This window comes from Molossus molossus, unplaced genomic scaffold (assembly GCF_014108415.1).
Source record: "Molossus molossus isolate mMolMol1 unplaced genomic scaffold, mMolMol1.p scaffold_m16_p_12, whole genome shotgun sequence".
Taxonomy (NCBI): domain Eukaryota; kingdom Metazoa; phylum Chordata; class Mammalia; order Chiroptera; family Molossidae; genus Molossus; species Molossus molossus.
The window spans coordinates 59,528,328-59,541,209 of NW_023425347.1; the positions used below are offsets into that span (position 1 = coordinate 59,528,328).

Sequence of the window (12,882 nt, forward strand, 5' to 3'; positions counted from 1 at the left end):
TCTCAAGCCCCTCTTTGCCCTGTCAAGGCCTCACTGGTTCTGGGCAGGGAGGCGCTGCTGCAGGCCCCTCCTACTGGCAGCTGGAAGCCAGAGTGAACCTGCTGAGTCCTGCAGCCCCCTCTCCAGCTGCAGCCCAGGGTGCTCTGGAGCCAGACTGCCGGGCTTGAATCCTCGTCTCGTGCTGACTTAGCTGTGTGATCCTAGGCAAGTTAGTGAACCAATCTGGGCCTCAGTTTTCTCATCTGCACAACAGGGTTAAAACCCCACCTACCTCACGGGGCTACTGTGAAGATTAAAAATGCTATTGTGAGTAAGGCATTTAAAACAGAGCTTGGGCCCTGGCCGATTTTGCTTAGTGGTTAGAGCGTCGGCCTGCGGTCCAGAGAGACCCCAGTTTGGTTCCCGCTAAGGGCACGTACCTCGGTTGCAGTTAGTCCCCAGCCATGGTTGGTTGTGTGGGTGGCAGCCACTCAATTTGTCCCTTTCACGTCGATGTTTCTCTCTCTGTTCCTCTCTCTCCCTCCCACTCTATCTGAACAAAAAATGGAAAAATGTCCTCGGGTGAGGATAAAAAAAACACAAAAAAAACAGAGCTTGGCTTACAGAAAGCACTAAATTAGCACTAGTTGTTAGGATTCTTAAAGTTGACCTTTTCTTTGAAGTCTCTTCACACCTGTTACCCTGGGTGGAACCAACTCACAGCTTCCATTTGCCCACAGGTCAATCCCACCTTTTCTGCCACCCCTCCTACACACTCAGTCCCTTAATCTTAGGTTGGTAACCTTCCTGCCCTGGGTCCTGTAAGCTAGAGGTGGTAAGACTGTGAGTAGCCCCAGGGTGCTGCCTGGTGGTCAGGGTCTCCCTACACCCTGCCCACACCTCTGTGTTAGCCCTTTGTTTGGCTCTTCTCCAGGTATTCCAGTTTGAGTGTCATGTGTTCCCTGCCTGAACCTGACTCGTACGGTCACAGCACCCTCTGGGTCCCACTGTGCTCTGAGACCCTGGCGGGAGCTGCGGGGGCACGCTGTCTGTCTGTAAGGACCGTGGGGCAGGACGGCAGTGTCCCTCCCTCCCATGCCCCTCTCGGTGCTTGCGCACTGGTGTGCTCAGAGAAGACTTCAGAGGAAAATAAGCGAACAAGTGATTAAAATCATGAAGAAGACAGGAAGAGGAAACCCTCGACTGAAACTGCCAGTTCTAAACCCAAAATCTAGAAGGAGGAACATTTAGTCCCAAGTCAGTGGGGGAAACCTACAATTACTTAGTACACAGCAAGTACTTCTTGAAACCACAGTTCCCTGAACGCCCAGGGCACCATGAGATTCCTCCTCTCGTGTAGAGGACATTCCCCGAGATGGCAAAGCCGCTCGTCCTGTGTGCATGGAGCAGGCTGTTCCCCAAATGGCAATGATGCATGCAAGCACATTCAACTTTCTTCTCAAACACACGTCCTTTTTGGTGTGGGGCTGCCTAAGGAAAGACGTGAACTAACATTTATTGAACACCCACTTTGAGCCAGGCACGGAGCGTGGCGCTCGCCAACTCACGAGTATTTATTCCTCAGTACAACCTCCCGGAGGGAAATTATATTGTTTCTATCTTTCAGTAGAGGCGAATGAGGCTCAGAGAGTTTGCGAGGTGACTTGCCCAGAGTCGCAGAGCTGGTCGCGCCCCACCCTGCTCTTTCCATTACTCCGCACTTTCTCCGAAGCATCTTCGAATTCATTGTGTTTGCCACATGTATTCCTGAGAGTCAGGTACCTGGCCTATGGTCCCTGCAATCTTTCTTTGCAGAAAAACCAGAGCAATTACAATGTTAAAAGGGACCCAAGCCTCTATCTACCTCTATACCCACTGTTCTGTATGTGCCTTTGACTCTTACAAAAAAAAATTTTTTTTTGTATGTGCCTTTCATAGGAACGAAGGCATTGTGTTCTTTTTTCCCAGTGCCGGGTAAAGGAAAGGAAGGAGGCAGCCTCGCCTGGAATGTGAACTATTTTATCTGATGCATTAATGCGTTCAGCAGAGCCCGCAGCATTCAAAGGCAGATGCACTTTGCCATCACTTGTCACTCACAGGCTTCCCAAGGCAGAGGAATTCCAGGCCAAAGAAAAGGTCCCTTTGTCAGAACTGTAACTGGTCCATGGTCAGAGACAAAGGGTCCAGTTACAATCAGAATCCAAATGACGATTAACAGCCGTTTCATTCAGTGGCCTGAAGAACGGGTTCCAAAGTGGGACTTTCTGTGAAGCGGCGACCACTCCTGCTTCTGAGTCATCTCAGGGGCGCCCCGCCTGCGAGAGGACCCACTTTCACGAAGGCCGAGCCGCAGAGCCGAGTCGGGGCCCAGGGGCACGCTGCCCCGCTCTTGGAGGGGCGTTTCCCATTCCCTCCCGTGACGGGTTAGCCCAGGCCGAGTTTCTCTTCCAGGTAGGAAGTCTTTGTGGCTATTAGAAGGCTGGGAATTGGAAAGTCACTCACAGAATCAGAGTTTAAATCTGACTTTTACCTGAACCCGGCTAGCTGAGTTTTAGATAAAATATGGCGATAGTTTTTCTCCGGAGGAAAAGGAAAAGTGATCTGGGTGCCTTTCCACGTCTGTTCTCTTTCTGCGTTGGAAGGGCCCACTGCCACAGGTTTTGCACGCTCAGGAAAGGAGTCGTCCTCATCAGATGGTTACAAACTGGGCAGAGCATACCTGGGTTATAATTTTGGTCCTGCCCCTTATTGGACATTTCAGTTTGAACACTTAATTTAATTCACCTCCATGAACCCCAGTTTCCCTGTCTGGAAGATTGGGGGCACCAATTTCTACCTTTCGGTGATACACGAGGATTGAATCTGTAAGGAAGGAGTCACACCAATGTACAGTGGGAGCTTGGTTAATGGCAGTAATTTCTAAACTTAACATCCTGATATATTTGCCCTTAGACTGTGTGCTTTTTTAATACTGCCCTCTGGCTTGTGCCTCAGTCTACTTATCTCTAAAATGGGGGTAAGCAACTTTTGTTTGATCTCGCGGTATGAGGGGTCAGTTACATCCATCACATTTGGGAAAGCTCTCACCTGTAGGATGCTGCATGGTCTAGAGGGGGAAGGGCTATGTGAAGTGGCAGAGTCAGGAGCAGAGAACTTGACCCGCTGAGAGGTAAGGAAGTCAGGAGATGGGGGCACAGGGAGACATCATGGTAAATGGAGGCCAGTTAAGGGTGGGCTCGTATCAAGCTAGAGCTATGAGCAGGATCCAGTCTTCCCTTACATCCCTCCCCTTGCCCTCCCCTGGTGCCTGGCCACCGTGGGATGGGTCCTGGGAGGGGAACAGCAGTCCCTGGAGACACTGGCAGAGAAAGGATCAAGAGGAGTAAGGGTACCAGGTGCAGAGGGGGGCAGTCTGGGCCAACCTCTGTGACACCAGCAAGCCTCCTGCCAGTGGGGCCCCTTCCTTGGGACCCAGGGGTCTGCTCTATGGACCCTGCTCTACATTGTCTGCTCATATCACAGAGAGATCTGTCCCTCACTCTGGATTCGCCCCATCTGTGTCCTGATCCCTGATTCCAGTGAGGGTCTCAGGATCTTAGGGCTCAAATTCCCATCTGCAGCCAGACCCACAGTTCCCACAGCCGCTGAGCTCTGCATTCCTCCTTCAAGACAGACTCCTTATCACGCCCCCAGCCCACTTGCCCGGCAGCACCCCAGGCCCCTCCGGGGAGAGGGGCCGCCCTGTTTCTGTTATGCCCTGTGCTTTCCCCACCGGGAGCTCCCGCCACACTACATTTAACACGTCTGTTTGCTATTTGCCTTCCTCAACAGACTTTGAACTCCTTGGAGGCAGAAATGATATCTTACTCAGCTCTGTATCGTCAGTATTCCCCCACGATGTGTACATCAGAAGAGGTGCTCATCACTGTGGAGTGCACGTCTGAATTAGGGCCCAGCCCTGCGGACTTCTCTAGTCCCGTTTCCCACCATCATCCCATAGGTGGATCCTCAGAGAAGTCACTTTCCCCATCACGACTACAAAGACTCCAGAGTTACCCTAAACAAATACATTTTAACATAGCCCATGCTGAAACAATTTGGCACACCACCTGTTGGCCCCTGTTCTCAACCCTGTCCAGATCGGGCCAGGCTGAGCCGACCTCCGCTCCTCCTCACACTCACCGGTAACGTCCGCGTGCATTTGCACAAAAAGGGGATTCTTGCTCAGGCCTCCGCACAGGAAAAGAGTGCTGATCGAGTGCCCCGCGGCCTCCATGGCCTCAATAATGAGGCGGGTCCCGAGCTTCAAGGGAGAAACAGAAGGAAACATCAGGGTGCCAGCAAAAGAAAATGATAGAGAACACTTACAAGGGCGACCCAGCGCCAGACACTGCCCGAGAGCTTTCCTACCCATCTCGGAAAGCTGACCCAGAGAAGGGGCTGTCTCTGATCCCAGTGTGGGCACGCCACCCTGGGCCTGCCGGACTGAAAATCCCCTTGAGGACGACCCCGTTTGCTTCTGTCAGTTGCTACATGATGTTGATACAAACAAATGGCAACGTTAACACAGCTGACAAAGCTGCCTGGAAAGCTGTGTCCTGGGCTGGGGGTGCCCCTGGGAGAGGGACTGGCTGGAGGGCGATCTGGGGACCAGGCATGAGATCCTGACTGCTGTGGAAGAAAGGCGAGGGGGAGGGGCAGCTCCAGCCCAGGCTCTGCGGGGTTTGTGGACGCTCTTAGCGAATCTGCTGGAATATGGATTAGGTGAAACCTGGGCCGCCCAAGACCATCCACAGCTGCAGTGTTTTTTAAAAAAATTCAAACATGTTGTACCACATAAGGCCAGATCCTGCTTATTGATTATGGTTGATTACCCCCAGATGTTCTTTCTTAAGCTTTCTGGCAGTTATGAACTCTCTTGAGAACATAATAGACCTTACTGACCTCCCCAGAAAAAAAGTCATATACGGAATCATATGATAAATAACTTTAAGAGGTCTACAGCTGTCCTTGTCTCCACCACGGGTCACTGGATGTCCGTGGTGCACAGCTAACCCTTGTCCACTCTAGGGGCCTGAATCTGTGGTAGCTAAGATCATGACTCTGGAATTTAAAAAACCTAAGATGGTACGAAGGCATTTCACCTATACTTAACCTTTCTAAGACTCAATTCTTATTTTTTAAATGGGAATAATGATATTATGTTTGTTCATTTGAAAATCCTATGAATTTTCAGCATTAACATGAAAACAATTAAAATTCAGTCTCAGGCTTCATGCAATACAGTAAGCCCTACCTTGCAGGGTTGTTGCTCTAGACTGTGTACACAGAAGAGTGTCGAGCAAATGGAAAGTGTTTAGAAATGAGTCATTCTGGTTATTAGCACTCTTCTATGCACTTAAATGTCATCTCTAATCAATGACAAATTAAAACATGGCACATTGCTATCCCCATATAGGAGTTACATGATTTTCTTAAAGCAATAGAGTTTGCACAGGGGGGTATGGGGGCTGCCTCCCAATATGCATGGAAATGACATGCAGAGTTGATATTGCTGATGATTCTAAAACCAAGGGCCTGGGGCTCACGTGACTAGAAGGCCTGAGTTGGGAGTAATACAAAGCCCCTGGCCTGGGAAAAGGAAAGAAAGGATCGGACAAGGGGCACTCCCTCCAGAGGGGCTGTGACAGCCTGTCTCTCCCGGTGGCATTGTTGGCTGAAATTTCCCACTCGGGCTGGCGGTGAGTTACAAGCCTTCCCTTTGGGTGGGTGTCCGGACTGCACTCTGTGACACGCTCCACCCTCCTTCGGTGCCCCGCCAAAGGGCTTTGTGCTAAAATGATTTTGTGCTCACCTTTCTGGAAAAAATGTTTTCAAAGAGAAATTTAAATTAAAATTAGGCTATTCCACTGGGAATGTAGAGAACCAAATGCAAATCGAGAGACTTCAAATGCAAATAGTACTTTTGAAGGGTCTGTTCTGAAAAGAAAACTATAGCTGGACTGGCTCTGGATACACTGGGGGTTTGACAGGTCTTTCAGTGAAGTGCCATCAAGAGAGAATTCTACTTCGTGGAGGTTTCGCACAGTCCCAAGTTAACTTCATCACAACAGGTCATCAATTCCACTCTGTAGGGAGCAATTTGTTTAAGTTGAACGTACGGACAAGAAATAGGGGCTAGGGCCGTATTTGGAACCAATGAAATAAAATTGTATCTGTAAGTTTAACATTACAGAAAAATATCTGTCACCAGCATGCTTGACTAAAATGCACATTCTTGCCTAAAAAATCAGCACATCCAGACACTTTTGCAAAACAGACTGAACCCCTCACTAGTCAACTGACTCCATAATAAAGCCTTACTGAAAAAGCTGTCTTACGTTGCCCTCCCTTCGTGGTAATGTAAAGGTCATTAAGTCAACAGACAAAATAAATACGATCGCTTTTAATACATGCACGGCCCATTAATATAAGATTGATTTTCCAAGTGTGTGGTATTTGGGAAAATGTAGTGGGCTCTGCCCCCACTCAATCCCCCCACCCCCACCCCCCACGCACCACCTACATCCAGTTTATCCTCATTTATACATTCGTAGACTTCTGCTGCGGTGTTCTTAGCAGGCACGGGACCTCTGTGGCCCAATTAGCTATGTTTTCTAAGACGTGCCAAGTCAAAACTGTCCTTGGGAATGCCTGGAAGCTCATTTATCCACGCAGCTTCTACAAAAAGATCGAAGAATTTGCAGCGTGGCGCAGTGCAAAGGGCAGAAGCGTGAGTGAAACAGAGGAGGTTCAAATTCTGACTCTGCCATACACGAGCTGTTCTGACCTAGGAAGTGGTGTCCTCTGTCTCTACAATGAGGACAGTCTCACCTACTTACAGGTCACTGCTTTAAGCCACAGGTGGGTATGGCACTCTGTCCAGTGCCTGGCACTGAGAGTGGGTGTCAGTGAGAGGTAACAGTCGCCATCACGTGGTGGTTCCCCTGGATCCATCCTGTGTGGCCTCATTCCTCATGGCCACCTCTCAGTGAGGACACAGAAAGGGGAGCCTCACACAGCTCTGATGTTCTAGGGTTATTCATTTCAGCAAGTGATTCGTTCTACTATAAGACTGTCCATACAGTAACACGGATGAATCAGAACATGAAAGTTCCTGCAGACATCACCGGTCTAGTTTTACATTGGCAGTCCCAGCCCTGCCCCTTGCTGGCTGTATGAAACTGAGAATTAACCTCATCGAGGCTTAGGTTCTAACCTGTGGATTAGGGATTCTCATACCTAACTCATAAGGTTGTCCCACAGCGTGTAAAATATTTAGCACAGTGCCTGGCACATCATACTCCAAAACTATATTATTTATTATCATTATCATCATGACTATAAAACAGGATCCCTAACAACTGTTTTTACTCGGGGTGCTCACTTTTGTTCTCCATTTCCATCTTATTGGTCACTCCTTTTGTTTAGAAGGATGTCAGCACCGTCTGTTTTTGACCAAGTCCCCGTAAATAAAGCAGGCTGACTGATTTCACTCAACTGGCCAAGGAGTTAAATCAGTAAGATAGTTGCTTCAGAAAAATAAATGCAAACTGGTCTATAAACTAGAAGGGCTGTTTCATCAAGTTGGCTGAATCTGTACTCCTCCGAAGCTGCATTAACGACCACATGTTCCTTTCGTGGGTGGGAGCTTCTGCTCGCCTATCAGATGTGCGTGGCGCCTGGACACGCCTGAACATAAGGAAAGCACCTTTGCCGGCGAGGCAGATGTGTGGGGGAAATGCATGTAGTGCTATTATTTGAAGCAATGAGGTTATGGAAGAGGTATGGAGACACGGGGTAATTGAACAGCGTAGAAATATGTCCATAGAGCATCAACAACCAAAAAAACTTGGTTTAAATAGGGATGTACGTTTCTGAAAATGAATTTTGAATCTGAATTTAATCACCTGATTTTTCCTTTTGTTGGTCCCCACTTTCTTTTCATAGCGGCTAAATCTCACTGGAACATCTGTTATTTTTGGGGTTCCTACAAGCTCTGAGACCCTGAAAGCCAGGAGCCACTACCCCAAAATGCCCTTCTGAACATGCACACACACACAATCTTTCATGTATGGTTTCAGCCTCTTGGAGCCCACTCATGGATCATCTCCAGAGAGTAAGACTCCTTAGGCAACCCTGTTTGAGCTTTTAGAATTATTTTTCATTTTTTAAATTCCTCACCTGAGGCCCTGGCCGGTTTGGCTCAGCAGTTAGAGCGTCAGCCTGCGGTCCTGAGAGACCTGGGTTCGGTTCCCGCTAGGGGCGCGTACCTCGGTTGCAGTTTGTCCCCGGCCCTGGTCGGTCGTGCGGGTGGCAGCCACTCGATGTGTTCCTTTCACATCGATGTTTCTCTCTCTCTCTCTCTGTTCTTCTCTCTCCCTCCCACTCTACCTGAACAAAAAAATGGGAAAATGTCCTCGAGTGAGGATAAAAAAAAAAAAAAAAAAAATTCCTCACCTGAGGATATTTTTCTACTTATTATCAGATAGAGTGGGAGGGAGAGAGAAATATCGATATGATAGAGCCACATCGACTGGTTACCTCCATGTCACACGACCCAACCAGGACCAGGCACAAACCGCAACCGAGGTACATACCCTCAACTGGAATGACCCTGTGCCTTACTTGTGCGCCGGCCAGTGCTCTAACTGCTGAGCCAAACCGGCCAGGGCTGTTTCCATTATTGATTGACATTCAGTTTAGGAGCTCCTTACACTTTAGATTTAAATTCTTCCCCCCTCACCTCAAACTTCCCCCCTCATCTCAAACTTTCATTTAAGCAGCTAATTATCTAGAAACAAACACTTGTGTGTTCTAAGAAAGCTTACTATTTAAAGAAACCCCATAATTAGTTTTTTTGCAAAGTGAACAATGTCATGAACAACATGGCATCTGCTTCTTGCTTCTATTTAATTGAACTTAGATAAATGACAAGTATGATGTTGAAAGACATTAACACCTTTCGGCTTTCAGCTAATTGAGGTTATTAATACAGCAGGTGAAGGGCTTTGTCAAGATTTCCTTCTCCACAGACACCAGTCCCTTTTTGCAAGCTCCCTTTGAATTGAGACTCTCTGTCACAAAAGAAACATGTTGGGAAGCATGTGGTTTAAGGTGTATTGATACCATACGTCTCTTTAAAAACGGCATTAAAACTCCCACAAGCAAATCAAAATTACAACTAACCTACAGAACAACCATCATTCAGAACCACCTATAGTCTGGCTGAATGGAAATCCTACAACTAGGAATTTAAAGAAGAAGCTACATTAAGACTGGTAGGAGGGGCAGAGGTGTGCAACAGGCTGGCCCCATCCATGTATGGTAGATAAAAATTGGGAGGGGTATCTTGGCTGCAGAGGTTCCCCCCTGAGAAGTGAGGGGTCTCAGCCCCACACCAGGCTCCCTAGCCCAGGGTTCCAGTACCAGGAAGAGAAGTCCCCATAACTTCTGGTTGTAAAAACCAGCAGGGATTGAGGCTGAGGGAGACTGAGGATCCTGGAGTCCCAGGCAGTTCCTCTTAAATGGCCTGCACACAGACTTACTTGGACTCACCCCCTCTGAGCTCCAGCACTGAGGCAGTACTGCTCGAAAGGCACCAGAGACACATGGGGAGGAACTGAACTACCTGGCATCAGGTGAGAGCTGGAGGGGCAGCTTTCTCCCAGACAGAAGTGCTGGCGAAGGCCATTGTTCCTTTTCTGAGATAACCCCCGCCCCACACACACACAGAGCTGGCAGGCGGGCGCTGTATCTGAGCCTCCATCAACAAGGCTATCACTGTTTGCCCCACCCTGGGGATTCTCTGAGACCCCACCCCACCCAAATTGTGGGCCTACCCAAACTGTTTCCAGTGACTTTTCCATATGAATGGCCTGTCTTGGCTCATGCTTCAGACTTCCCTAAAATCTCTCAAACAAGCAGCGTCTGGCCTCGGCATGTCCCAAACCTCTCACTAAGTGGCCCCAGTCCTGGCACTAGCAGCAGCCAGCCTTAGCTCACAGCTGGGCCAGTGCACCCAGTGGACAGAGGCAGACCGTATTGAAGCACCATCCAACCACCTCAGCAAGTGGCACAGTCAAGGAGTGAACTCAGCAGCACCAGAGCCTGGCTGAAGTAAGTTCTGCTCTATGGGGTGGGCCCCTGCACAGCAGATCCTCCACGGTCCTTGCAGCCAGTCACACAGTCAGTAGACCTGGAGGTAAATACCCCCATTGACATGTCAGTGCTCAACTGCAACAGGAGGGTATACACAGGCCACCTGGTGTGCCAAGCTCAGGTGAATGGGGACGCTGTGCCACTGACCCTACAGGACACCTACTACATTAGGCCACTCTACCAAGCCCAGGAAACTTAGCAGCTCTACCTAATACATAAAAACAATACAGGGAGGCTCCCCAAATGAGGAGACAAAGAAACATGTCCCCAGTGAAAGAACAGAAAAGAACTCCAGAAAAAGAACAAAAAAGTGGAGACTAGTTATCTACTAGATGCAGAGTTCAAAATACTTGTTATAAGGATGCTCAGCGAACTTAGGGGAGGTATAGATGAACTTGGAGAAAACTTCAACAGCATAAAAAAGAACATGGAAACCATAAAACAGAACTAGTCAGAAATGAAGGATATCTTAACTGAAAGAAAAATTTATAGGGAATCAAGAGTAGATAGATGAATCTGAGAATAAAAATGATTTGGAATATAAAGAAACAAAAAACACCCAATTAGAAGAGCAAAACAAAAAAAGAATCCAAAAACTGAGGATAGTCTAAGGAGCCTCTGGGACAGCTTTAAGCATACCAACATTCGCATCATGGGGGTGCCAGAAGGAGAAAAGCGAGAACAAGAAATGAAAACCTATTTGAAAAATTAATGACAGAATCTTCTTTAACCTGGTGAAGAAAATAGACATACAAGTCCAAGAAGCACAGAGTTCCAAAGATGAACCCAAAGAGGCCCACACCAAGATAAATCATAATAAAAATGCAAAAGGTTAAAGGCAAAAAGAGAATCCTAAAAGCAGCAGAAGAAAAGCAGTTAGTTACCTACTAGGGAGCTCCCATAAGACTGTCAGCTGATTTTTTTCAATAGAAACTTTGCTTTTAGGATGGCAGGACATATAGAAAGCTTCCCAGACAAGAAAAAGCTAAAGGAGTTCATCACCAGTGAACCAGTATTACATAAAATGTTAAAGGGTCTTCTTGAAGGAGAAGAAGAGGAAAAAAGATCAATACTATGAACAGTAAAATGGTAATAAATATATATTTATCAACAATTGAATCTTAAAAACAAGATAAACAAACAAGCAAAAACAAAAACAGATTCATAGCTACAGAGATCATTTTGATGGTTACCAGATGGGAGAGGTGTTGGGGAGAAATAGGTAAAAGGATTAAGAAGTATAGATTGGCAGTTACAGAATAGCTATGGGGATGTAAAGCAGAGCATAGGAAATACAGTCAATAATACTCTAATAACTATGTATGGTGTCAGATGGGTATGAGATTTATAGGAATGGTCACTTAGTAAGTTATATAATGTCTAATCACTGGGGTGTACACCTGAGACTAATATAATGTTGTATGTCAACTGTAATTTAAAAATAAAAAATTTAAAAAATGTATGTTTTCATATTTATAGAGAAATAAAAATCAAGTTGACCTTTGAGCAACATGGTTTGACCTGTGCAGATCCACTTATGTAAGTTTTTTTCAACAAATACTGTAAATGTATTTTCTCTTCCTTAGGATTTTCTTTAGCAACATTTAAAAAAATAAAAATAAATAAAAATGACATTAAAGTGTCTTACAGCAATGGCTTGAACTGTGGCCAGGTAGAGAATGGCAAGATCATCCAGGTCCTGAGATAGTTTCAATCCGGTGACCTGCAGAGATGAAAACAAAACAAAACAAAAAGATGATGGCCAAAACCAGCTGCTGTGACTAGAGTTAGTTCCCACGAAACACGTTCAGATGTGTTTTCTTGCTGAAACAAGAACGTATGCAAATCCCCTTTTTGTGAGCTGAACGTGAAATGACTACTAAATTGTTTAATCTCCAGCCCTGGGAAGAATGATCCCTTCTCCTCCAAAGAAATGCCTTGCCTTAAATTCAACAAAAACAAAATAAATACTACAGGAAGATTGTGTTTGGTATTTCTGAGCATGGAATAAATTTGTTTCCCTCTTCTTTAAAAAACCTTGTTGTCACACACATCTTTGGCTTGCAGAAATCAACAACACTCAGCAGTGGCGTGCTGGCAAAGTGGATCTTTTTCCGAGTTCTGCTACTGTCAGGATTCAGTGTAACAGCATCCAGGGGGTATCCGGGGAAAATAATATGTCTCCTATAAATGTTCTACCTAGTAGGGGATACTTTAGATAATCTGTGGTTTGCAAGGGAACCCCATGACAGTCCATCGGAACCACACGGTTATACGGAGTCCGTCAATCTCTGAGAGATTCCAGGACTGAACAGGATGCTGGGTTGGATGGAGTGCACCATCCCACTCTCATGTCTCCCATTCACTGAAGTGTTCTCTTGGGACCTTTCTAGAGGGTCCAGGCTGCTGGTTCCGTCAGACCTAGTGTGAAGTCTATGTATGTAAATACTTGAGTTCAGTTCACATTTTCACAAAAATTAATTCACCTCACATACATCGGCTCAGGGCCTACAGTGTGCATGGTCCCGAGTTCAACGATGTGGCGACAAGCGTCCTGCATGCTGTGGGGGAGCTGAGTGGTCCACCCAGGCCCCTTTCTTCCATCTCTCCGTATTCCCAGCTGTGGTTAACGGGCCAGTGTGGCCAGTTGGCAGGGCACAGACACCATTCTGTTACCAAACCAGAAACTTGGGGGCACTCTTT

General features: G+C 46.9%; 1 protein-coding gene across 2 annotated transcripts in view; it reads right to left on the bottom strand.

Annotated features, from left to right (window-relative positions):
* The window catches only part of FGGY (FGGY carbohydrate kinase domain containing), a 380,948-nt gene that overhangs the window by 76,448 nt on the left and 291,618 nt on the right, over positions 1 to 12,882 (bottom strand). For both annotated transcript variants that reach the window (XM_036257128.1, XM_036257129.1), the window contains exons 12-13: positions 11,828 to 11,902; positions 4,162 to 4,282 (exon numbers count right to left, since the gene is read on the bottom strand). In XM_036257128.1, coding sequence (XP_036113021.1) covers positions 4,162 to 4,282; positions 11,828 to 11,902 — 196 coding nt within the window. The remainder of the gene's footprint in view (positions 1 to 4,161; positions 4,283 to 11,827; positions 11,903 to 12,882) is intronic.